The sequence below is a fragment of the Hippopotamus amphibius genome, chromosome 7 (genome assembly GCF_030028045.1).
Source record: "Hippopotamus amphibius kiboko isolate mHipAmp2 chromosome 7, mHipAmp2.hap2, whole genome shotgun sequence".
NCBI lineage: Eukaryota > Metazoa > Chordata > Mammalia > Artiodactyla > Hippopotamidae > Hippopotamus > Hippopotamus amphibius.
The window spans coordinates 104,326,330-104,353,428 of NC_080192.1; the positions used below are offsets into that span (position 1 = coordinate 104,326,330).

Below are 27,099 nucleotides of genomic sequence, written 5' to 3' on the forward strand. Positions count from 1 at the left end.
AGATTTCCAAACATACAGAAAAATTAGAAAAAAAGAGTATGGTGACCATTTATATACCCTCCACATGGAACCAATAATTAAGTTTTGCTGCAGTTGCTTTACTTTTTTCTCTCTATATATATATACTTCTATTTTTTTATTTTTTTATTTTATTTTTTTTTACCAGGAAAGAGAAGATTTAATTATATTATTCATTACGAATCGTCATTCTCATTGTTGGTACTCTTATTGCCGTCTGGATGTATTTTTTATTTTTTAATTTATTTTATTGGCTATGTTGGGTCTTTTTTGCTGTGCGTGGGCTTTCTTTAGTTGAGGTGAGTGGGGGCTACTCTTCGTTGTGGTGTGTGGGCTCCTCATTGCCTTGGCTTCTCTTGTTGCCAAGCACTGGCTCTAGGCACGTGGGCTTTAGTAGTTGCAGCACACAGGCTCAATAGTTGTGGCTCATGGGCTATAAAGCGCAGGCTCAATAGTTGTGGTGCACGGGCTTAGTTGCTCCGCAGCATGTGGGATCTTCCTGGAGCAGGGCTTGAACCCGTGTCCCCTGCATTGGCAGGCAGATTCCCAACCACTGCGCCGCCTAAGAAGCCCAATATACTTTTAAATCTAAAACGTTTGAAGTAATCTGCACATGCTGTGACTTCACTGCTAAATACTTCTAAGAATAAGGACATTTTTCTAATAACCACAATGCCATTATCACATCTAAGAAAATTAGCAATAATTACTTCATCAAATATCTATTCCATGTTCAAATTTCCTTAATTGCCTTAAAATTGATTTTTGTAGCTCATATTTTGTTTACCAGTTCAGGTCCAGCTGCCGTTTATATATCATATATGTAATTACATTATATGTATTTTGTTGTTTGAGTCTGTACTGTCTAAAAGAACATAAGGAGGTTTTATTAAAGGAGATCTTATAAACAGTTTATTCGTGTTAACAAGTTGGTATTAAGGATTAAAAAGAATTATCCTGCTATTTCTGTACATTTTTTTTGGCTTCTCTTTTCCTTAAGCGCAAAGATATTATCCAGTTCTGTTAATTTTTTCAGATTATTGCATATTAATCTGGATCTATTAACATTATTTGTAACTGTGAGAAAAGCCAGTAAAATTTAGAAGGAGATTCTTATCTGTTTTTACTTGAAGCTGTTTTTAATGTCTTTGTAATAGTGTTCTTGTATGCATATTTGTGTGTAATTTTCCTATGTAGAAAAAAAGTTTTCTTCTACTAGGTGAATATACTTATAAATTGCCCTAAAATGTGTAATTTGTTCTTTTTTGTGAAATTTGGATGTAGTGGCCTGGGCTAGAAGTAGTATGGTTCAAAAACGTACAACTTAGCATTCAAGATTCTCCATAGTTTGGCTACCGCTGTAATCTCATTTTTCTAGTATTTTTTGTTTACCTAATCATCCTTCCAAAGTGAATTAATTGTTTCCATTATTCACTGAACCTTACTCACCCTTGCTTGTTCATTTCCATAATTTGGGGTATTTTTTAAAATTTTTTCTGCCCATAAGTGCTCTTTTGCATGCTATCTCATTGTCACAGCCTCCCTTATCTTTTAGGCACAGCACATGTCCCTCACCGAGTTGAAGTAGTTTTCCCCTTCTTTGACTACTCATGGCTCTTTATCTGTACTTCTCTTATGGCACTTTCTGCTTTCTATTTTGAATCACATATATTTATCATTTCTATGAGATGGTATATAACTTGAGATAGAATCTGTGTCTTTGTCATCTTTATATCCTCCACATTGCTGATCATTTAATTGATGCTCAATAAATAATTATTAACTGAATAATTAAATGTTCTGTAATAAATATCGTCACTTTCTTGGTAATGGACCAGTTGATTTAATCAGATTACTTCATAGCTAATATTAGCTCTCTATAGAATAAGCTTCTGCAGATACAGCTTTATACTTAAACACGACCATAGATAAATTTAAATTTAATACAGGAAATGCTGTGTGCTTACTTTTAATCTTTTCCCTCAAAACTCCCTTTCTGATTAAATTATTTAGAATATTACTCTAGAAAGTTTTTTACCTGTATTGGACTAAATATATTGTTGGCATTTCCTGACCTACCTCCTAAGATCTTAGAAAAACTAAGAGGAAGGATGGAACTAAAGTGTTACTGAGAAGGACTACCCCTTGGGAGATAACTGTTGCCCTGAGACTCCTGGGTCTTAGTGCAACCTGCCTCATAGTGTGGCTAACAGATTATCTTTGTGAGAGTCATATACTGAGCTATACTGGACACTGACTCCAGGGGAACTTGAGATGAACTTTGAAGGGAGATTGTGAGGAAGAGGGCAGTAATGCTGTGAAAAACTTTCTGGGCTAGTGTAGGAAAGCTGGACCCATCTCTTTATGATGCTCTTTGTTCAATTTAGTATATTCAGTCAGTGGGATTGTTTCATCAAGGAAAGAGAACCTTGCAGGAAAGAACCTGCAGGGGCAGAAAAACTAGAATTACTACTTACTTTTGTTCTTTTAAAAGAAACGTCCTTCACTCCTTTCTGGCTTTTTTGGTGTAGCTTTTACCTGTAGAGGGCTATAAAATTAATTCTTGGTGCTGAGCATTGCTGGTAGTTAAATGGCCATCTCTGCACAGTAGTGTACATTTGGGATTAACTGAAGGCCTTTTGCTCTCTCATCAGCAGCGTTCCGGTGGGTGCATTTTGTTGTAATATGAGCGGGAGCAGAAGCCTGCAGGAAGGAGCTGCTCAGACAAGGAATGATAGAACACTTAAAACTGCCTTGATATCTTTAACAAGAGCATTCTAAGGAATCCCAGTCCCCCAAACAGAGAGACTTCCTGGTTTAGACTAGGAGAAGCGATGGCATGACAGGAGGCTATCTCCACCTCAGGCCCTTCCTCAGCAGTTATGTGAGAGATGCTAGACAGGTCCACTGTGATCTGATAATATGTAGGAGGGCAGTGTTGTTTTATTGATGATAGTGTTTTCTTTCTGTCTTGTTTTGTAGACTGGTCAAAAGAATGGATTTTACAGAGGCTTACTCTGACACTTGCTCCACGGTTGGACTTGCTGCCAGGGAAGGCAATGTTAAAGTCTTAAGAAAACTGCTCAAAAAGGGACGGAGTGTTCGTATTGCTGATAACAGGGGATGGATGCCAATTCATGAAGCAGCTTATCACAACTCTGTAGAATGTTTGCAGATGTTGATTCGTGCAGGTAAAGTAAATTCAGGGTATGGGAGGCTGGGCCTGCAAGCTGGGTTAATAAAACAAAAAAAAAATGGTAATACATGACTTATTAACAGTAGTATTTGTTTACCTTTCTATAACCATACAATAACTGCTTCTGTGTTATTAAGAATGGTAAGATTGCCCAACTTGAATTATATAAGTGTGGTGTTCCAGCTGGACATCTATAAATGTTGTCCTTCATATGGAAGTGCTTATGCCTGGTCGATTTTTATTGCTAAGCTAGGTGATATGGCAGAAGTAGTCTACTGTTTTAATTTAAGCATTTGGTAGTTACTGGTTATGTTTATTTTATTCCTTCTCCAAAGAAAAAGAACAGTGCTGCTGAAGTTAAGGGTGTAAGTGTTTTCCTTTGAATTAAGTAGCCTTTTTTTTTTTTTTTTTTTTTAATACTTTTCAGTTTCCTTAATTTTGGGACTCTCTCCAATTAGTTTGACTTTGTGTTTGCTGAGGGCATAGAAGAGAACCCAATGGATTAGGTCCCTGCCTTTGTAGTGTTTCTATTCCTGGGGGGGGGGGGGGCGAGGGGAGGGGGAACAGACAATAAGTACTTAAACAGTTAAACAAGATAATTTCAAAAGGTAAAAGTGTGGAAAAAATAAAACCGAGTAATGGGGCAGAGAGTAATCACACACATCTCTTTCCAACTCTGTATTTGGTTGACTTCATGCTGGTAGGTTGAGATCAGCCTTGTGGGAGTATTTACACAACAGAAATCAGCCAGTGCTACAAACCAATTCTATAAACTGTTTTTTGGGGTTTCTTTTGTTTTTTTTTTCCACTCCCTCAGAGCCAGTTACACATTTGCTAGCACACTACTGAGTGAAGGGCTCAGTAAATGAGACTAAATGAGAGAGTCTGACACTGAGGAAATGGGGTGTGGGAAGAGAATTAATGGTGATTGGGCACTGCTTTGTAGCAGTCATTGCTTGCTTTACATTATCTAATATATACAAAACTGCTGTTGAGGCAATGTTATTCCCATTTTATTGTTAAAAAGACCAAGGCTCAGAGAAGTTAACTTATTAAAAGTTATGTAATAAACTAGGATATTTGATTTGAATCTGTTTCTCTCTGACTCTAAAGCCCATGTTTTTCCATTATAGAACGCTTCCAGCATTTAATCAAAGTAAACATTTTTAACATTCCATTAATTTAAACTGAGGTTGAATATAACACTCCATGTTATGACACTCAGTGCACCATTTACATTTCATTAATCATGGAAATTCAGATTCTTCTTCCCTGCATACTTATCAACACCAGTCACAGAAAAGGTAGACTTTTGGGGCCATAGCTCATCAAAATTACTAACTCATTACCTCATGGATGGGAAAGAAAATAATCCTTGTAGTGTTTTTGGTGTGGCTTTTTGTTTGTGTTGTTTTAAGGGATGAGAGATGGCAAGGCTAAATTCTCCAAATTGTAATACAGGAAGTTTGGCCTAACTGGTTTTTATTTATTTACTTTTAAATTTATTTATTTATTTTATTTATTTATTGGCTGCATTGGGTCTTCTTTGCTGCACATGGGCTTTCTCTAGTTGCTGTGAGCAGGGGCGACTCTTCATTGTGGTGTGCAGGCTCCTCATTGTAGTGGCCTCTCTTGTTTTGGAGCACAGGCCCTAGGCGCATGGGCTTCAGTAGTTGCGGCACACAGGCTCAGTAGTTGTGGCACATGGGCTTAGTTGCTCTGTGGCATGTGGAATCTTCCCAGGGCAGGGCTCAAACCCGTGTCCCCTGCATTGGCAGGCAGATTCTTTACCACTGCGCCACCTAGGAAGTCCTGTCCTAACGTTTTTAAATCACATGTTCCAGAGTCTATTATAGTTGAATGTTTAAGATATTAGAAAAATAGAATTTATGCCTCAAATGTAAAAATACCTGTTTTCAGAAGTTGAAGTTAATTCTATAGCTTGAATTACCAAACTATTTCTAGTGACAAAGGCATGAATTTGAATATCTGTTTCTAGTCAAAAAGCTTACTTCAGATATACTGTTATCTCTTCCCACATCAGTTTTATATTATTTTTTTTTCCTTTTAGCTGCTGAATAAAATTAGGCATGCTTTGAACTTAATATGTTTGAACTGGTATTGAAGTCATCTACGTTTTCTTTTAGAAATTAAAAACATCACCTTCATTGCTAATGAGTATTCTTTTTTAGGCTTGGTGTTTTTGGAGGATAAGATAGCCACACATAGTTGATTGTTCTGTGTAGTTGGAACTAATGTCCAGAATTCTATCAGATTTGGTTACCTGATTCACTAGAAAAAGCCAAATAAAATGAAGTAAAAGAGCTGTATAGCCTGTTGGTCACTTGCAAAAATGTTTTCTGTATTTCCCTGGCTCATCCCTTCTTTTGTAAATTAAAGCCCATACTTTATTCAGATCCTCTGCCTTTTAAAAAAGATTATAATTTAAACTTTTCTGGATGATTCAAGTTCAGAAACATTGACCAGTGGGGAATGGCGGCTGACTACTTTGTAAAAAGTCTAGCTAGCATACAGCTTTATATAAGGAGATATTTTATTTTTTATTTTTTAATTTTTATTGGAGTATGCTTGCTTTACAGCATTGTGTTACGCTCCACTGCACAACAAAATGAATCAGCCATACACATACAGATATCCCCTTCCTTTTGGACTTGCCTTCCGATTAGGTTACCCTAGTTAGGTAGGTAGAGTTCCCTGTGCTATGCAGTATGTTCCCTGACAGTTGTCTATTTTATACATAGTATCAATAATATATATGTGTCAGTCTCAGTCTAAGTGAGTATTTTAAAATGATGGTGACATACAAACATTTCTAGTCTGATAAGTGATGTAAGGTCTCTTCTGCTTAATTATAACAACAGCATCTTCATATCTGTACCAGTTAACTTGGTATTATGGGTTAATCTTAAAAGTTTCCAAAGCAAGTTTGACATTTCTGTCATTCTTTATACTTGTTATACCTGTGTTTTATATGATTCATAATTCTCTTGTCCCTTGTGGCTCAGCTGGTATACATAAAAGTGTCTTTTATTATATAATTTCTGCCTCCTTGAACTTCATCTAATATTAGTGAACTGTCAGAGATTCCTAAAACATACTTTTAATTAGTGCACTAAAGTGTGAAGGTGCTCAGGCCTAGACAAAAAGAATGGAAGAATCTTAAAAGGTTAAGGCTTTGCTTTACTGTCTTCATTTGAGATCCAGAATCTCTCCTAGAAATCATACATGGCCTTCTCATTCAAGCTGGACAAGAACACTCAAGTGTGGTATGAATTACTTAGAAATTTAATATGCATACATATATATTTCACTTTAGCTTTCTGTATAAAGTATTAGCACAAATAACACATTTGCTTGTCTTCTTTTCTGTATTAAAAGTTTGGTGTAATACGTACTGAGATTTTATTAAGTTTATCATCTTGAAGAGCAATAATGATCTTCAGTGACATTTAATCATACCATTCTATATTAAACCATTTGCTGACTAAAGGTCACTTAAACTCTTGTAATTAATTATAACATATTGTGAACAATTACCTTTATTTGGCCAATATATGATCTAATAATTCGTAGTATTTTTTATTAGTTCATGTTAAGAAAATATTACACTGTTATACTGGGCATGGTAAACAGATATTGGAAATCCTTAGATAAATAAGGCAGTGTAGCATAGGGATTAAGAGTTGTGTTCAGATGGACCACATTATTTTACTTATTCTAACTTTAACACTTGGTTTAATAGTAAGTCTAGGCTCCCTCCAATATTTTCCTTGTTTTATTTTTCTAAATTCTTTGTTATTCTTACCCTCTCCAACCTCTATCAACTTGAGTCACTTTACAAGTATAAAACCAATCAATCAGCTAACATTTACAAGTATAAAACCATCAATCAACTTGATGTGTTGATTAGAATTATAATACATTTATTATTATTTTGGGAAGAATCAGCGTCTTTATAATATTGAAATTTTCTATTTGGGAGCCATTTACATATCTTCATCTATATATGTCTGTGTGTTCCTAGTTTTTCATGTTTTAACCTTATAGTTTTGTGGCTATCTGAATAAATGTCAGTTTCTGACTGACCTGGGGAACACTGTTTTTGTGATAGGAATTTTAAAAATATATCTACCCTATCTTGCCATTTAGTTGTGTATCCTGTAAAGTTGGAGGCTGTTTATTTATGCTTACAAGCTGTTAGTTGAATATCATGGCTTAGACTGCCTGTTTCAGCAGTTACGATTACAAGAATTCCTTAAAACAGATGATTATTTTAGTCAGGAGCATTAGTTTTAATTTAGGTATTTCAAGAAAATATTGTTGAAAGCTTTTTTATTTGTTTATTTTTTGTTTTTGTCTATCAGTACTCTTAGAAATGCCTTCCGCATTCACCTTATACCCCTTCCTTCTATTGTGGGTTTAGAATTTTGTTGTTTTGGAAGCAGAGGTGAGAAAGTCACTTAATATTATCTTTTGCGGTGGAGTTACAAAAAATTTAATGTGGACATTATTCACATAATTTGAATGTTACCAAAACTTTGAGATTTTCATAACAAACCCTAGAAAACTTAAAGTCAGTTAATTCATAAGTTCCTTATAAATTGTATGCCACTCTTCAGTTTCTTTGGAGTGCATTTTATTATTTTAGAAGTGCAGTCTTCATTAGTGATTAGAATATAGTTTTAGGTTAGAAAAAGAGTATTTTAAACTACCTTCATCTTTTTTTTTTTAATTTCATTATCGTTTATTTTTATTTTTTTATTTAATTATTGTAAACTACCTTCATCTTATTAGTTGAGTATAAGAAATAATGCTACAGATGAGACCATTTTCCTCATGGATATTTAGAAATAAAAAAATCAAAATTAATATCTCATCAAATCTTGGATCTTGCTTTTGTGTTACCTTTCAATTCCTGCCACTCTCCTTCCCCCACTTACCAGAAATTAGAGAAGAGAGAATGAGTGTGTGGGCAGAATTTGTAAGACTACTGGAGAGCTGTTTGCACTGTGACCCTTGTAGAACTTTTCCTTGATTTTCTAGAGAGTTTTAAACTATGAGATCTCCCATTTATAATTATCTTTTAATATTTTATTAAATTCTTCTTGGAATATTTGCTTTTTAATCCCAAGAAATAGAAGTAATATCTTCTAGTTGATATTTTTTTTTTATTCTTTCATAGATTCATCTGAAAACTACATTAAGACTGAGACTTTTGAGGGCTTCTGTGCGTTACATCTTGCTACAAGTCAAGGACATTGGAAGATCATACAGATTCTTTTAGAAGCTGGGGCAGATCCTAATGCAACTACTTTAGAGGAAACCACACCACTGTTTTTAGGTAAAGTATGTTATTTGTGGTACAGATACAATTTTTTATTTTTTGCTAAAGAAACTAAGCTTAATTTTCCCTCAAGCTGTTGTACTTATAGTATATTCTCTGGCAAATATTATACTGCCACTTCTGTGATTTTGAAACCAAAAATGTATTTTTAAAGTTCTTGTTTGTTTTCTACCCTTGGGTGATAGCATCTGGGAATATCTTTAAATGCTTACTTAAAGTTGTAAAATCTGTTCTGAATTGTGGTCACCATCATTGTCCTCAGTGTTGTTCTGAAGGCCAGGTAGAGTTTAAATTGCAGCAGTAGTTATAAGGTTACCTGTGAATGTTTTATGTTTGCTTTTTCTTAGCATTAAGAAATTAAGAAGGTTTTATGGAAGAACTCCTGCGCTAAACCTTTAATGCAAGTTAATTTGTTGCCTATATGGATCACTGTTCAGAATTCTTCAGTTAGGGTCTGTTTTTTAATTCATTAAGAACTAAGGCCAAATTCTAAAGGACATACTTCTAGTACCTTTTTTTCTTCCCTCCCTCCCTTTCATCCTGTTTGTTTTCAGGGTATTGTGGCCCGTAAAGTTTAGTAGGACATGAGAAAATTAAGAGAATAAAACATTTGTATAGAATCAGTGTATTTGGACTATAGTTTTGGTCATGCCACGTGTAATTTGTATGTTCATTTATTTACTGTATGCTTCAATTCCCTCACTTATAAAATGAGAGTAATAATACCTACCTAGTCTGAGAATAAAATGAGATGTCTATGAAAATAACTTTTTCCCTGTGAATTTAAAAATATATATTCTTAACATTTATGTACAGTAGAATTCATTCTTTTTAGTGTACAGTTTTATGAATTTTGATGTATGCATAAAAATGTGTAATGACAGTGACAATCAAGACACAGAACAGTTCCATCACCTTCCAAAATTCTGCCTGTTTTTTTTTCTTCAGATCTTTATTGCAGTATAATTGCTTTACAATGTTTTTGCTGTACAACAGAGTGACTCAGCTGTATTTATACATATATCCCCATATCCCCTCCCTCTTGAGCTTCCCTCCCACCCTCCCTGTCCCACTGCTCTAGGTCATCACCGATCAGATCATTGAGTTTATCTCCCTGTGTTATGCAGCAGCTTCCCACTAGCTATCTATTTTACATTTGCTGGTGTATATATGTCAATGCTACTCTCTCATTTCATTCCAGCTTCTCCTCCCCCTGCCCCCACCCCACCCTGTGTCCTCAAGTCCATTCTCTATGTCTGCATCTTTATTCTTGCCCTGCCACTGGGTTCATCAGTACCATTTTTTTAGATTCCATATATATGCATTAGCATATGGTATTTGTTTTTCTCTTTCTGGCTTACTTTGCTCTGTATGACAGACTCTAGGTCCATCCACCTCACTACAAATAACGCAATTTCTCTTCTTTTTATGGCTGTGTAATATTCCTTTGTATATATATGCCGCATCTTTATCCATTCATCTGTTGATGGACATTTAGGTTGCTTCCATGTCCTGGCTATTGTAAATAGTGCTGCAGTGAACACTGTGGTACATCTATCTTTCTGAATTATGGTTTTCTCAGGGTATATGCCCAGGAGTGGTATTGCTGAGTCATATGGTAGTTCTATTTTTAGCTTTCTAGGGAACCTCCATACTGTTCTCCATAGTGGCTGTATCAACTTACATTCCCACCAACAGTGCAGGAGGGTTCCCTTTTCTCCATAGCCTCTCCAGCATTTATTGTTTTTAGATTTTTTGATGATGGCCATTGTGACTGGTATGAGGTGATACCTCATTGTGGTTTTGATTTGCATTTCTTTTATGATTAGTGATGTTAAGTATCTTTTCATGTGTTTGTTGGCCATCTGTATGTCTTTGGGGAAATGTCTGTTTAGGTCTTCTGTCCATTTTTGGATAGGGTTGTTTGTTTTTTAGATATTGAGCTGCATGAGCTGCTTGTATATTTTGGAGATTAATCCTTTGTCAGTTGCTTCATTGGCAGATATTTTCTCCCATTCTGAGGGCTGTCTTTTTGTCTTGTTTATGGTTTCTTTTGCTGTGCCAAAGCTTTTAAGTTTTATTAGGTCCCATTTGTTTATTTTTGTTTTTATTTCCATTACTCTGGGAGGTGGGTCAAAAAGGATCTTGCCATGATTTATGTCATAGAGTGTTCTGCCTATGTTTTCCTCTAAGAGTTTTATAGTGTCTGGCCTTACATTTAGCTCTTTAATCCATTATGAGTTTATTTTTGTGTGCGGTGTTAGGGAGTGTTCTAGTTTCATTCTTTTACATGTATACTGCCTATTTTTAATCAACCTTCCCCCCCCACTTCACCCCTGACAACCATGAGTCTGTTTTCTGTTTTCACCTCTGTAGTTTGCCTTTTTTGTTGTTGTTGTCTGTAGCTTGTGGGATCTCAGTTCCCTGACCAGGAATTGAACCTGGGTCACTGCAGTGGAAGCCCAAACCACCAGGAACCACTAGTGGAACCACTAGACCACCAGGGAACTCTCCTGTAGTTTGTTTTTTAACAGAATGTCATAAATATATATGAAATAATACAACAGGTAACCCCTTTGAGACTGATTTGTTTCACTTAGCATAATGCTTTTGAGATTCGCACATGTTATTGCATGTGTCAGTAATTCATTCCTTTATTGCTTAGTATTCCATTGTATGCATGTGCCATGATTTATCCGTTTACCAGTTGATAGACATTTGAGTTGTTTTCAGTGGGTGGTGATTATGAATAAATTGCTACAGACATTTGCACACAGGTTTTGTTTGAATATACATTTTCATTTCTGTGAATTAATATTTAGGATTGTTGGGTTGTGTGGTAAGTGTATGTTTAACTTTGGAAAACAATTTGGAAGTTTCTTATAAAGTGACTACCATTTTGCATTCCCTCCAGTAATGTCTGAGAGTTTCAGTTGCCCCACAGCCTCACCATGACACTTGGTATTGACAAATTTTTCTTTTTTTGCTTTTTTTTTTTTTACATTTTAGTCATTTTAATAGGGATTTAGTGGTATCTGGTTGTGACTTTAATTTGTATTTTTCCTGATTACTAATGATGTTGAACATCTTTTCACATGATTATTTGCCATCTTTCCCTTTTTTTTCTGTTTTTTTATTAGACAAAAATGTGTTTTGTTTTGAAATAATTTCAGACTTATGGAAATAACACTACAAAGGATTCTTATATACCTTGCACCCACAATTGGTTCTTTTGCCTTGTTCACTATGTCATTTTTTTCTCCCTATATATTTATCCATATGTATATTTTTTGGAACCCTTTGAGATTAAATTACAGACATAAAGCTTCTTTACCCATCAATATTTCTGTGTGAACTTCCTAGGAACAATGAATTTCTTTTATATAATTGCCATAAAATAATCAAAATTAGGGAGTTAACATTGGTACAGAACTGTTATTTAATCTATACATTTTACTTAGTTTTGCCAGTTGTTTCACTAATGTCCTTTTTAGCAAATAAAAAAATTTTTGTATTGGTTCAGGATCAGTCCAGGATTATTTATTACATTTAGATGTTATGTCTCTTTAGCCTCCTGTAATTTGGAACAGTTTTCAGTCTTGTATGATTTTAACATTTTTGAAGAGTTCAGGCCGTTTACTTTGTAGAATGTCTTTCAATTTGGGTTTGTCTGATGTTTTTTCTTGATAAAGTACCAGTTATGCATTTCTCCAGGAATGCCACTGAAGTGAAATGGTATCTTAATGCATCGTATCAGGAAGAAAATGATCAATTACTGGTGATGTTAATTTATAAAAGTGTTTTGAATATGTGATATATACTGTTATGAAAATGTTTCAGGGAAGCCTTGTTGTAATATGGTTTGAGTTTCCTAGAGGGGAGATTACTTTTTACATAAAGTTTCTTTTTTTTCGACATCCACATTTAACCCACTTTGAATATTCTGTACAACTACATAGTAAGCTTAAGCTTTCGTTGAGGCTGTGCTATTTGCAATCTCTATTCTAGTTGTTATCTTCAAGGAATCTAACATAGAGGAGTGAATAAAATGAAATAAGTCCTGTAAAAGAGAAGTAAAGTGTTCAAGGTATTAAAGGAGGGAAAGATAAGTCACCCTGGGATGACAGAGGAAAATATAACAGAGTACTGTACTAATAGTAGCAACATTTATTAAGCAGAGAATGTCGACCAAACCCTATGTCAGTTGTTTTACGTGAATTATCTTGTTTAATTTTCACTATGATTCTATGAAATATGTAGTAGTATTATTTCTACTCTCACAGATCAGGAAGTGTGAAAACACTGTGTTTAGGATCAGAAGTGCTGTATTTAAGTTTTGATCTTGATATTACTGTCTGTGTCTTGGTTAGAATAGCATTTCCTGAATTGATTCAGTGAGCTATTAATAGATGTTCATTGACAGAAGGGTTCCTGATCGAAATATGTTCGGGAAATGCTATGTTCTATATTCCCCAATGTAGAAAAACAAAAAATAATAGCCATGTAGGTTTATGTGTCTACCTAGCCTGCAGTATCGTCTGTACTCTATGTTATCCTTATTTTGGTATTTTCATAGTTCTTATTCCTGGCTGCAGCTATTTTATTTATTTGCTGTTTTGGTTATTGATTCCCCTCACTGGGAGGAATGTTCCATGACAGCATGTTCACTGCTGTAACTCCCAAACTCAGATCAGTGCCTTGTATATGGTAGGCATGCAGTGAATTATTTGTTGAATGAGAGCATGAAGATCTCTGAAATGGCTTCCTATAAAACATCACTTGTTTAGACTTTAATCCAGCATTTTGAAATGTCTTCGATACTAATATTGTTTTTCTTTGTGCAACACTCAGGGGGAATATCTCAAAAAAACATTAATATTACATGGGATTGTTTGAGTAATGCTAGTTTGATTACTTAGTTTACAGTTTCAAAATGTGATAGTTCTATTTACGAAATTCAGTATTGTGCTTACTTATTAGATAAGTGTTTGGAGAAAGTTGGAGATGCAGAGTTTTTAGTGGTTTATATTTCAGGATATAATTAACTTGCTCTTTTTTATGTTAATGAAGGAAAAGTTGCCAAAATAATTCAAACCAGTGAATAACTTTAAATCACTTATTTTCAGTAATAGGATTTACTTAGTTTCTTTGGCAGCAAACTTACCATCCTAACTATGTTTTGTATTGGCTAATACAAAAAATATTTTGATTCAAGCAGAGCATTTAAGCCCAAGGATATGTAGTACATACAGTACTTTTACATGCTCAAGTACTGCATCAATTGTATTAGGTCCTTGTTTGGAAGTAGAGTGTTTTTAGAAAAGGAAGAGAAAAGGAAAAGTACAATCTGAATTTTGCAAAACCATAGTGACGAAGAATGGATATGTGACTCTTCAGTTAGGTGTTTCTTTAGTTAGGGGTCCTGGGCTCCAGTGTCTGCTCTGTCCCGTAAATAATATGACAAAACTTTAGCAATCTGCTTTACTTAACCTGTATCTTTCTCCCTCTTTTAAATAACTGTAGTGATCTGTGTTTCAGTCTGTACTAGAAGAGTTTCTTTTATTAAAACAAAATCCAAAACATTTCAAGGTTTGCAGTAAACTACAAATGATAATCTCTAGGTGAGGAAGAGTGGTTGGACCAACTGGACTTAAAGTGAGAAAGGAGGACTGCCCATCTAGTATAGCTTCCTTCCCCATCTGTAGAGTTTCCTCCCTTCCTTCCTTCCTTCCAATAGTTTATTTATTTAGTTATTTAAAAAAATTTATTGGCTGCATTGGGTCTTCATTGCTGCACGCTGGCTTTCTGTAGTTGTGGACAGCAGGGGGCTACTCTTCATTGCAGTTCGTGGGCTTCTCATTGCTGTGGCTTCTCTTGTTGCAGAGCACGGGGTTCTGGGCACGTGGGCTTCAATAGTTGTGGCACATGGGCTTAGTTGTTCCTCGGCATGTGGGATCTTCCCAGACCAGGGCTTGAACCCGTGTCCCCTGCATTAGCAGGCAGATTCTTAACCACTGCGCCACCAGGGAAGCTCTCTTTCTTTTTTTAAAAATAAATTTATGTATTTATTTATTTATTGGCTGCATTGGCTCTTCGTTGCTATGCACGGGCTTTCTCTAGTTGAGGCGAGCGGGGGCTGTTCTTTGTTGTGATGCACGGGCTTCTTATTGCGGTAGTTTCAGTAGCTGTGGCGCACGGGCTCTAGAGCGCAGCCTCAGTAGTTGTGGCACATGGCATGTGGGATCATCCTGGACCAGGGATCCAGTCCATGTCCCCTGCATTGGCAGGTGGATTCTTAACCACTGTGCCACCAGGGAAGTCCCTGTAGAGTTCATTGCTGAAACTTTGGGGTATGTTGCCCCTTCCCCCAAGGGAGGCTGTATTCCTTTGCATGTTGTAGTATCTATCCTAAGGCCCAGTTACTAGTTAAACTGGAGGATCAAGAGATAGAAAATGAATGCAGAACTATGAAAACTTCCAGGTGACTGGAAAAGTCATCAACATCAGTGGTGTGTCATTACAATTGAACTGAAGGCTACATGCAGACAGGAAATTTATACTACTCCACTGTTTATAATGGGAATATCTTCACTACACAGAACTCACTAAGATTTTCATAAAACTGAATTTGGACGGAAGATCTCAGTTCAATGGCAGTTAAGAATCAAAATGAGAAAATCCCACCAGAAAGGGGAAATTCAGGAAACTTCTACTCCATATCTTTCCGCGTGAAAATTGTTCTTATAGAACATCATTTGCTAGTGTGCAATTTAGAGTTTATGTTTAACATGGAGTCTGCCCCTTATTTATTTTCTTTACTCTTGCCTTCTCTCTCTACTCCCTTTCCTTTGCCTCATGAATGCACACACAGTAAATATTCTAAGGATAGATTTATAAAACTGCTTTGGAAATAAGAATACCCTTGTTTATAAATGTAGTAGATTCTAAGTGAAAATATAGCTGATTATATAGGAAATAGGTTTTATCTTTATTTTGTTATATTTAAAACAACAGTTGGAGGCTCAGTTCCAGCCCAGTGTGACTTCATAGAACGATTTCTCTGAGAATTGCATGAGAATAGCACAGTGTGTTGTTTTGGTTTTTGATGGATTATTTTTCATTTTTTGTTCTTCTCAGTCTCTGCTTAGTCTGTGTAACCGTCAACGTTAAACACAGCTGTAATGTTTGTTAGGAACAAAGTGTTTTATAAACAGTGTTATGTAAGGCTGCCTATTTCAATATTAAATTGTAAAATATGTCACCCTTTAGCTCATGTGGCCTTTCCTTTAACTCTGACTCTGTTGATATATTACAGAGGTGAACAGACCAACCTATATTTCACTTTCCACTGTATTTTCATGGATCAACAATTATTCATAGAGTTATTTTTTGAGGTGCTATGAATTTTGAGGTTTAGCACTCATCTATTTAATGTGTATTATATTAATTAAACTTAATATTTGGAGTTATTTCTAGATCTTTCAATGGAAAGATTAATCATCCTCCTCAAGAATTGTAACTTAGGCATTTTTATTTGAGGGCATGTTCTCGAAAATAGGAGTTTGAGTTTTCTCAGGTCTGAAGTATGGCTCTTCACCAAAAAGTTACAGTTTAAAAATGTTAATTTCATGTTCTGTTTGCTTTCTTGTTACAACTTTTTATTATTTTATATCATACTCTTCTATGCTTTAAGACTATAGCTTTTCATTCCTTAAAGTAAGCAGTTATGAAACTGGTATATTTATTATCTTTCTTGTGTTACCTTCATATAATTAATTATATTTATGCCATCTGTCATTTTATTCATAGTCATGTTTGATTGATAGAGTTAAACTTCCAGCTTTTAAAAATGAAGAAATCAGTATCCCTGTATTCTCCTTGTGTAACTTTTTCTTTTTTCTGTCCTTTTCCAAATTTTGTTAGTTATATTATATTACACTGTCAGTGGAAATAACGTTTTGCATCCTATTCTGGCATCTTAATACCTTCATTTTATTTTATTCTTATAGTTCTCTGGTTTAATAGCTTAGAAATTTATCACCAGTCATTTTGCTGTGGTTTTTCCAGTCTTGCTTGGTTAACTAAATTCTTCCTTTATAATAGAGTCCTCTAAAAGGACCCATGGGAATAATGTTCCTTGAGTTCTTGCATGTTCATAATTGAATAATTATTAAATTAAATGAAATTAATTCATTTATTTTTTTTGGCCATGCCGTGCCCTGGCTTGTGGGATCTTAGTTTCCCCAACTAGGGATTGAATCTGGGCCTTTGGCAGTGAGAGTGCAGAGTCCTAAACACTGAAGTGGTCCTTGGGATGAGGAATGTTTTGCCATGTACTTTTTCTTTGATAGGGCACCTCAGTGTAATGATTTATTTCTCTAAGCCATATTGTGGAGATCATACAGATGTGGCTCCTATAAGAAAAATACTGCTACGAGTACTTCAAAAACGTGAATTATATAATTACAGAAAGTGGTAGAATTCACTCTTATAGCTCTAGGTGAATATGTAAATTTAAGGGTGTGCTATCTAAATCAAATGTTTCTCTTGACTATTGGTGGGGAGACATATGGAAAAATAATAAAGTAGTGGAATTTTAGGTTTTTGTCTTCTAAGGCTTTCATGTGATTGAAAGATGTGTTTTTTTGGCTATGACCTCCGATGTCTAATTGCCCATTTGACTTCTTTCTATCAGAAATAGAGACATGTCAGTGGCAACATGTAGAATTAGATTGGGGTACTCAACACAATCTTTCTGTTATTTATATTCCTAACATGATGACTTTTGTCCGTGAGATCATGGTTTTTCCCATCAGTATACTTTCTTTAAGATTGTTAGTCATTGAGCAGACACGAGGGCCTTTGTAAGAAAGAAGTGTTAACTTTTCATTATAATTTTAGAAAAAATTTTTCTAAGTAGCAGTCAAAGACTACATTTCAGACTAAAGATTCATGGCCAAGACACGTTATAGGAATATATCTGTATATATAGGGAGAATGGTTTGAAATTATTTATGTCTTTGATGGGAAAACCTTACTTTATAACCATTCTGATTATAAAATTTAATTACGAAATAAATAACTGTGGGTAGTCCTACTTACCCAGTGACATTCTTGAAATAATTCTCCATCCTTGCCAGTCACTTTGTCAAAGTGAAAAGTTGAAACTAACTTATGCTGTCAGTGGAGTTAGTATAGTACTTTAGTAGTTCTGCTGTCCTGGGTATAGGTAAAGTCTTAGAAAAACATAAAATCTGAGGTCGCATAGAATAAATTCACAACACTAGGGAAAAAAAAAATCACTTGCCATTGCAGTCTAGTTTTTTTTCTAGTGCCACCAGATGTCAGTGTAACCACAGGACCAGAGAAATACATAGTAGATAAAATGGCTGCAAACATTCTTTTTTGCTTTGTGAACGAGGTAGGGCAAAAAGTTTTATTCAAATTAGATATACAATGGAAAGATTGATTGTTGAGTTATATAGAAAAATGAAGTGCATAATGGAGAATAGAGTACATGTAGAACTTAAAAAAGCATAGATACAGTTAAAAATTCATCTATAAATCAAATGTACTAATAGAGTACGTAGTAGGTGATCTCTGAGGCCCTGGGAAATCACCAGACTGTTGCTATAACTAGGGAAGATGGACAGCCTATGGTTAAACTGCTCTTTACAGCCTTACTGACTGTGATGTCTCTCAGTAGAACTGCTGTCAAAATCTGAGCCTCAAGATGAAAGAGTATATTTCTAGCTTATAGATGTCAAATTCAGCTCACAGTAATTTGCATTTGGTACAGAACTTGTTTACAGTAGTTCCCTGGAACACATGGTCACATTAGGCATTTTTCCAAAAGAGCATTCAGTAGGATAATTATATTTTAAAAAATCTCTCCTTTAGAAATTTTTTCTTTAATGAGTGCTGCATTAATGATCATTGTTTACTATTTTTAGTTAGAGATTACTCTTCCTAGTTAGATTCCTTACATGTATGTATAGCTCTGCCATATTTTTCCCAGGTGAGAATCCTATGTCGAGTCCATGTCTTCATGAAATCTTCCTGTGGGGCTTGTGACTGTGCTCAGTGTGCTACATGCTTCAGCTGAGTTTTGATTTTGATTAGAAGTTTTATGTGGGTCAGTGGCTGCTTCCATTTCCTTGATTTTTTTTCTTTTCAGCAATGTTTTGTTATTTAGGTTATGTTATCCCAGATTACTTCTTCTTCTCTCTTAAATATAGGAAATGGAAAGACGTGTTTCTTTAAAAATATAAATGTTTCCCTAGAAATTATTGCAAGAAATGATGTTCTCATATCATTCTTGCTTTCTTAGACTTTTACAGGTTTCTTCAACACAATAGTCTGACCTGTTTTTAGAGGTTCAGTGTCCCTGCCATCAGAGCTTCTGGTTTTTCTTTTCTCCTGTCCCAGCTAGAGTCTTATAGACAATACCTGTTTGGATTGAAGGGGGGAAGGCCTTTTTCCCATCTCTCTGTGTACCTTAGGCACTTTGACCTGTGCCTTCCAAATGGTTCCACTTCCAAATAAAAATGTTTTATTTCATCTTTATTCTTTATCCTTGGGCTCTGGTCTCTATTGGATGCCAGTGTAATATCAGATCCTATGATTCTGTTTTCTTTTTCTCTCTGGAAATCCACAGTACTTTTCCAGGTTCCAAAATTACTCATTTCCTTTCCCTCCTTGAACACCTGCCCCAAACCATAGGAGCCACAACTAATGGCCTGGCTCCCTGTCCTCATTGGCAGGCATGTTATCTTGGAGGAAAATATGCCTAGTGTTCTAGGTTAAATTACAATTCAGTTAAATTCTAAACTCTAGACCAGAGCTGTCCAGTAGAACTTGGAAGTGTCCTAAATCCATACTGTCCAGTCACTAGCCAAGTGTGGCTCTTGAGCACTTCAAATGAGGCTAGTTTGATTGAGGTACTCAAATTTTAATTTAATTTAATTTAATTAGATTTAAATAGCCATATAGGGCTACTTGCTTCTGTATTGGAGAGCACAGGGCTTTGTATAGCCTTAACTGGGCTGTAGTCCTCTTCTATCTTTGAAGTGTTGGTCTCCGTTGCTATATAGTGTGTGGTGGGTCCCTTGTAGAGAGGTGAGGGAGCAAAGAAACACCAGCTTAGCCAATCAGCTTTGCTTATCAGTGGGATGGTAGAAATTGCAGCTGAATTTCCTTTATTATCCTCAGTTGATTAGGTGATTATCAGACTTAACGCTCCAAGCAGTCTGAAGTCGTTAGGTCTGTGAATATTTGGACAGGAAGTGGAAGGATGAGAAAGAGCATAAAGGTTCTGTGTAAACAGCATTTGCCTACTTACAGACCCAGTTCTGTTTTTTGGAAGAGAGAGAAATCTGGTAAGCGAATGAGTGTTCATACAGGTGGTGGCCTTGGAAAGATAGAGGATTATGGGCTTTGGATTCCTTTTTTGAGGATGGGAAATAGTGTGTATGTTTGTAAGACAAGATCAGTATGACTGTGGTAGAGGAAAGGTAAACATAAACGTTTATTAAAACTAATAAAACTGATTTGTCGGAAATGATTATGGAGGAAGTAAATTGGACAATAAATTGGGGAAACTTAAGGGTCTGTACTCTCACTTTGGAGGGGATCTGGATATGCACTTCTTGTAGTGCTAGATAATAGTTCCAGTTAACTTGGTTATTGGACAAAAGGATTGATTCTGCAAAGGGAAGAGGCTGTTCTTAGGGTGCATGGACTGAAAGTAACCAATATGAGAAGTTTATTCAGAGAGCTGGATAAGTATTGAGGGAATTGTAATTATGGCCTAACCACTCATGATTGAAAACCTAACCCTCTGAGTATCTTATTTGTAGAGTTTATTAGGAAAAGAAGTTGACCAGTTGTATATCAGGAAAGGGGTGAGGGGGATTGAGGGGAGGGAAAAAAGGAACATTTATTGAGCACCTACTGTATTTACTTATATTAATTATTCAATCAACATAAAAACCCATATTTAAGTAGGTTATCCTTATTTTGTAAGTGTAAATGAGGTTGAGAGACTAACTTGCTCACAGCTGGACAGAGTGCCTGACTACACAACCTGTGTTCTTTCAGTTAGAGTACCATCTTGATCCTAAATTATAATTCAGATATGCCTGAGGTATCTGAGCAGTTGTGTCGTGAACTAGTAGGTGGCAAATTCAGGGGTAGAATTAATGGTTTTCAGGTGGAGATTCTTATTTGAGTGACTGGGTGGTAGGGAGACCTCTGGGAGACAAGGGTAGAAGAACAGCCTGGTTTTTCAGCTTCAGGGATTCATATTTGAGCCCTGTAGTGAGAGGAGCTGAAGGTAGAAGATGAAGGATCTGTTTCCATGAGCAGCTCTGAGAGATACAGGTATATGAGTGGCCCTGCTCTGTAGGAGGCTTAGTGACAGAGCATGTTGCAGGTTAGGGAACAGGGCATCTTATTCACTGTTGTTCAGATGTAGCATGTTGCCTGTACAGTGGGCACTGCAGGGAGACCAACATCACTTTGGCATCTTGCATATATAGAATTAGGAGATAAACAGCACTCGGTGACATCATTCTTATTGGCACTGTGCCAGTTATAACCTTTACAACTGTACACATCAGGAAGGTGTCTCAGAGAAGAAGATGACAAGATTATTTAGGCGATCAGAAGTCCTTAGTGGGGTAGAATTTGTCAGGAGATGCATCTTCTGTATTATGCAAGTGGGACCATGAACTCGTGAAAAATACTAAAAACTTTTATTGTGAAACATTTAAAATATACATGAGGGGGCGACGGACTTTCAGTCCAGAACCATGGCCCAGTTTATGTGTAACCTCTTGGAGAAGGCCCCAGTGCTGGTCAACACTGCTGTGACTTACTTGAAGCCTTGATTGGCCGCATTTTGGCACTATGCCAAGGTTGAGCTCATTCCTCCAACCCCTTCCTGAGATCCCTACAGCTATTCAGAGCTTGAAAAAAATTCTCAATAGTGCTCAAACTGGTAGCTTCAAACAGCTCGCAGTTAAGGAAGCTCTACTGAATGGTTTGGTGGCCACCAAGATGTGGATGTGGTTTTATGTTGGCGAGATCATAGGCAAGTGTGGCATCATTGGCTATGATATTTGAAGACCAATCTTTAACATGATTAATTTGCTTTATTTTTTTTTTTATTTTTTTGGGGTACACTAAGTTCAATCATCTGTTTTTTTTTTTTTTTTAACTTTTTATTTATTTTTTTATTTTTTTGGGGGGTACACCAGGTTCAATCATCTGTTTTTATACACATATCCCCGTATTCCCTCCCTTCCTTGACTCCCCCCTCCTCAAGTCCCCCCCACCCTCCCCTCCCCAGTCCTCCAAGGCATCTTCCATCCTCGAGTTGGACTCCCTTTGTTATACAACAACTTCCCACTGACTGTCTATTTTACAGTTGGTAGTATATATATGTCTGTGCTACTCTCTCGCTTCGTCTCAGTTTCCCCTTCACCCCCCACCCCCTCCCATACCTCGAGTTCTCCAGTCCATTCTCTGTACCTGCATCCTTGTTCTTGTCACTGAGTTCATCAGTACCATTTTTAGATTCCGTATATGTGAGTTAGCATACAATATTTGTCCTTCTCTTTCTGACTTACTTCACTCTGTATGACAGACTCTAGGTCTATCCACCTCATTACATATAGCTCCATCTCATCCCTTTTTATAGCTGAGTAATATTCCATTGTGTATATATGCCACATCTTCTTTATCCATTCATTTGCTGATGGGCATTTAGATTGCTTCCATGTCCTGGCTATTGTAAATAGTGCTGCAATAAGCATTATGGTACAAGTTTCTTTTGGGATTATGGTTTTCTTTGGGTATATGCCCAGTAGTGGGATGACTGGATCATATGGTAGTTCTATTTGTAGTTTTTTAAGGAACCTCCAAATTGTTTTCCATAGTGGCTGTACCAACTTACATTCCCACCAGCAGTGCAGGAGAGTTCCCTTTTCTCCACACCCTCTCCAACATTTGTTGTTTCCAGATTTTGTGATGATGGCCATTCTGATTGGTGTGAGGTGATACCTCATTGTGGCTTTGACTTGCATTTCTCTGATGATTAGTGATGTTGAGCATCTTTTCATGTGTTTGTTGTCCATCTGTATGTCTTCTTTGGAGAAATGTCTATTTAGGTCTTCTGCCCATTTGTGGATTGGGTTATTTGCTTTTTTGGTATTAAGCTGTGTGAGCTGCTTGTATATTTTGGAGGTTAATCCTTTGTCCGTTGTTTCATAGGCAATTATTTTTTCCCATTCTGAGGGTTGCCTTTAATTTGCTTTATTATTTGGGTGTTCTTGGACCATGTGTGAGCAGACTGCTATTTGAATAAAATAAGACAGTGTGTCAAAAAAAATATATATGAAAGTAGAGAACATAATATAGTGAACTCCTATGTACCATCAGCCAGCTATAGCTGTTATCAACTTGTTCTTCTATAACACCAGCGTCAGGATTTGAAAGTTTAGTTTACAGTTTATGTAACTTCACTTTTACCCTCAGGCTAGTGAGTCCCAAAGGAACTGAGGATAAAGACAATGTTATATTTTATTTATTCATATCTCAACTACTTCCAAAGAGAATTTGAAGTGACTGATTAAGGTAAGAGTAAACACTACACAACTACCAGAATGGCTAAAAAAGAAAAAGATTGAAAATGCCAAGTATTTATGAAGATGTGGAACAACCAGAAGATAGATTGCTGATGGGAGTGTGAATTTGGTATAGCCACTTTGAAAAACTGTTTGGAAGAATTTACTAAAGCTGAGTATATATATACTCTGTGTCCCAGCAATTCCATTCCTAGGCATATATATATTCAACAGTAATGTGTATCAGTGTTCAGTGAAAGACTTGTACTAGAGTAGTCTCATTGTAGCACTGTATAACAGCACCACCAGGAATGTATACAATGAGCATCTGCCAACAATAGAACAGATAAATAGTGTTCTGTTTACACAATGGAATACTGTACAGCAATGAAAAGGAATGATCTGCAACTAGAGGCAACAATATTAATAAATTTTACAAACATAATGTTGAACCAGAGAAACTAGATGTAATAGAGTACAGATTTTCCTCAACTTAGGATGAGGTTACATCCCAATAAGCCCATTGTAAGCTGAAAATGTTGTAAGTTGAAAATGTACTTAATATACCTAGCCTACTGAACATCATTGCTTAGTCTAGCTTACCTTAAATGTGCTCAGAACACTAACATTAGCTTACATTGTACCTTACATTAGGCACAATCATCTAACACAAAGCTTATTTTATAATAAAGTGTTGAGTATCTTGTGTAATTTATTGAAACCATACTGAAAGTGAAAAACAGAATGGGGTTGTATGGATACAGAATGGCTGTAAGTCAGCTGTTTATCCTCGTGGTTTTGTGGCTGACTGGCAGCTGCAGCTTGCTGCCACTGCCCAGCATTGTGAGAGATGATCGTACCACACACATATTGCTAGCCCAGGAGAATATCAAAATTTGAAGTACAGTTTCTCCTGAATGTGTATCCCTTTTGCACCATGGTAAAGTTGAAAAATCATTTTCGAGCCATTTTAAGTTGGGGACTGACTGTATTTTCTGGCCCTTTACAGAAACAGTTTGCTGACTCTTATTCTTGTTAATATTCACAGGTGTAGTTGCAGGAGTCCTGACTAACAGCTAGGAAGCCTGGATTCCAGTCTGATAGGCATTAGCTCTGTGACTTTGGGCAAATCACTCAACTCCTCAGGATTTATGTCCTGAACAAGCAGGTGTTGAGCCGTGCTCCTTGGAGTAGCTCCAGCTGCAAATTCATTTTTTCCTTAAAAAAAAAAAAAAGAAATCCTAACTTTTTTGCCAAGGTTTACAAAATTTGGCTTCTTTCTACCTTTTTTGCTTTATTTCCTCTCCCTGACTTCACTTTAGTCACTCTGGCCATCTTGCTATTCCTCAAACATACTCAGCTTTTTCCTACCTCACTGCCTTTACACTGCTTATTTCCTGTTTTGAGTACTCTTCTTCCACCTCTTTGCAAGGCTTACTGCTTCTTACCTCTCACTTCTCTGTTCAGAGGTCTCTGTTTCAAAGAGATGAGCTCTATTCCCCTTTCTAACATAGCACTGTCATAATCACTGCCTGTTACTTTACCTTGTTAATTTCTTTCACAAAAAGTAATTTCACAGTTACTTTTATCAGAACTTATTTACCATTGTGAGAGAGACAGATAATAAACAAGCACAAGAATGGAAGTTCCATGAAGACAGCTACTTTGTAGCTTTGGTTGCTTGCCATGCCCCTTGTGCTTAAGTACAGTCCCTGGCACTGTTGAATAATTGGATTAATTATTTAACTGTTGCAGAGTCTTAAAGGACCTGGTAAAATGGTAGTTTTTATTTCAAATGCAAATAGGAATCTTGGAAAAAAATTAAACTATTATCATAGCTAAGTTGATTTCAATGGCTTGTTGTCTGCAGCTCCTTTTATAATCATTTGAATTCTTCCGCAGAGTTGTCAGGTATGTTTATATAATCATCCTTAACTTACATAGAATGTAAAGGCATAAGTGTAGTGACTTCTTCCAAAGCACTGTGGTTTGCTGATTTTTCTGGGATCTGCAAGTCAACATGGCTTTTGTTTTTGTTTTTAAAATCAAATTTTGGAAAATTTCAGGCATTGTTTCTTCAGATGTACTTTTTGCTTTCCAATTCTTACTTTCTTCTTCTGGGACTCTAATTAATGTATGTTGGACTGTTTGATGTGTACAGTTGATTTTCCTTTAGTCTTTTTTTCTTCTCTCAGTTCTTCAGATTGGATGTTTTATACACACACACACACACACACACACACACACATATATACTTTATATATATATTTTTTCTTTCTTTTTTTTCTTTTTTTGCCATGCTGTGCATCATGTAGGATCTTAGTTCCGCAACCAGGGATTGAACCTATGGTGCCTCCTGTAAGTGGAAGCACATAGCCTTAACCACTGGACCATCAGGGAAGTCCCTGGATGATTTGTATTGATGTCTTCTAGTTCATCCACTCTTCTACCATCTCTGATCTTCTTTTAAGCCCATCCATTTCTTTTTTTTTTTATTTTTTTTATTTATTATTGGCTGTGTTGGATCTTCGTTGCTACACGTGGGCTTTCTTTAGTTGCAGTGCGTGGGCTTCTCATGGTGGTGGCTTCTTTTGTCGTGGATCATGGGCTCTAGGTGCATGGGCTTCAATAGTTGTGGCACACAGGCTCAGTAGTTGTGGCTTGTGGGCTCTAGAGTGTAGGCTCAGTAGTTGTGGGCACATAGGCTTAGTTGGTCCACGGCATGTGGAATCTTCCCGGACCAGGGCTCAAACCTGTGTTCCCTGCATTGGCAGGTGGATTCTTAACCACTGTGCCACCAGGGAAGTTCCCATTTCTTTTTTTAGTTCTGGAATTTCCATTTGTTTCTTGTTTTTTTTTAACGGTTTCATTTCTCTTCTCAGATTCTCTATGTATGCTATGTGTATACCATAGATATTAAAAGTAAAATCTTTGAACATATTTTCCTTAAATCTTTAAACCGTATTTATAGTAACTACTTTAGCAAATCTGTTAAATCCGATATCTGGGTCGTCTTGGGATCAGTTTCTGCTGACTACTTTCTGACTTGTATATTGGGCATTATGGATAGTATATCATAGAGACTTGAATTCTGTTATCCTCTGAGAAATAGTGATTTTCTTTTTTTTTTTTTTTAAATAGTAGGTAAGTTATTTACTGGCTTATCACCTTGAACTTGTTTAGGTTTGGTTTTATGCTCTGTTGAGAGTGTAAGGTATTTCCCAAGTCTAACTCCTAGGAGGACTCAACTCCCAACCTCTGCCTCCTTCTTGATCAGGATTTATTTTAGGCTTCATTCAGGCCTCTAGAGAGGCCTTAGTCTCACATGTGGTCTTTATTCCTAGGGCTCTGCCTTTTGGGTGTCTTAGCTGGATGCCCAGAGTGTTAGTTAACCAGGTATCAAATTATCTGTGTGGTTTCACCACTCCGACTGGGCCAGAACTCCTAGGAGTTCCATTGCCCCTCAGCACTGTTTGTCCTCTAGTTATCTCTGTTCCACTCTTAACCCTTCAGCATTCTCTGGTAAGCTTCATCTTGCCTTGTATATGTGCATCCCAGACCTCAGGCAAGGATTCCTGGAGAGCTTCCACAATAGGGCCTCCCCTCTGCACAGTCCTCTTCTCTTGGGCTTTGCCCCACTGATTTCAGTTGCTTAAACCCTGATTTCTTCCTCCTTAGCTCAGCAGACTGCTACACTCTGCTTGGACTGTTTCCTCTGCTCGGAATATTCTTTCCTCAACCTTACCCTTGCTCTGCTTGGACTTTAGCTCATTGCACCATAATGCAGAAATGTCCCGAGGCAGAAAGCTAGTGTGATCAAGGGGCTCACTGCATGTGTTTCCCTTTCCTTAAGAATCACAGTCTTTTGCCCATTGTTTAATGCTAGAAAAAGT

The 27,099-nt window shown here is 36.4% G+C and overlaps 1 protein-coding gene and 1 pseudogene across 4 annotated transcripts in view; both read left to right on the forward strand.

Annotated features, from left to right (window-relative positions):
• ASB3 (ankyrin repeat and SOCS box containing 3) overlaps positions 1-27,099 on the forward strand; it is a 95,014-nt gene that overhangs the window by 27,336 nt on the left and 40,579 nt on the right. For all 4 annotated transcript variants that reach the window (XM_057743679.1, XM_057743677.1, XM_057743680.1 and 1 more), the window contains 2 exons: positions 3,001-3,209; positions 8,418-8,576. In XM_057743679.1, coding sequence (XP_057599662.1) covers positions 3,014-3,209; positions 8,418-8,576 — 355 coding nt within the window. In that variant the 5' untranslated portion in view covers positions 3,001-3,013. The remainder of the gene's footprint in view (positions 1-3,000; positions 3,210-8,417; positions 8,577-27,099) is intronic.
• On the forward strand, positions 21,392-21,721 carry LOC130857846 (ATP synthase subunit g, mitochondrial-like; annotated as a pseudogene).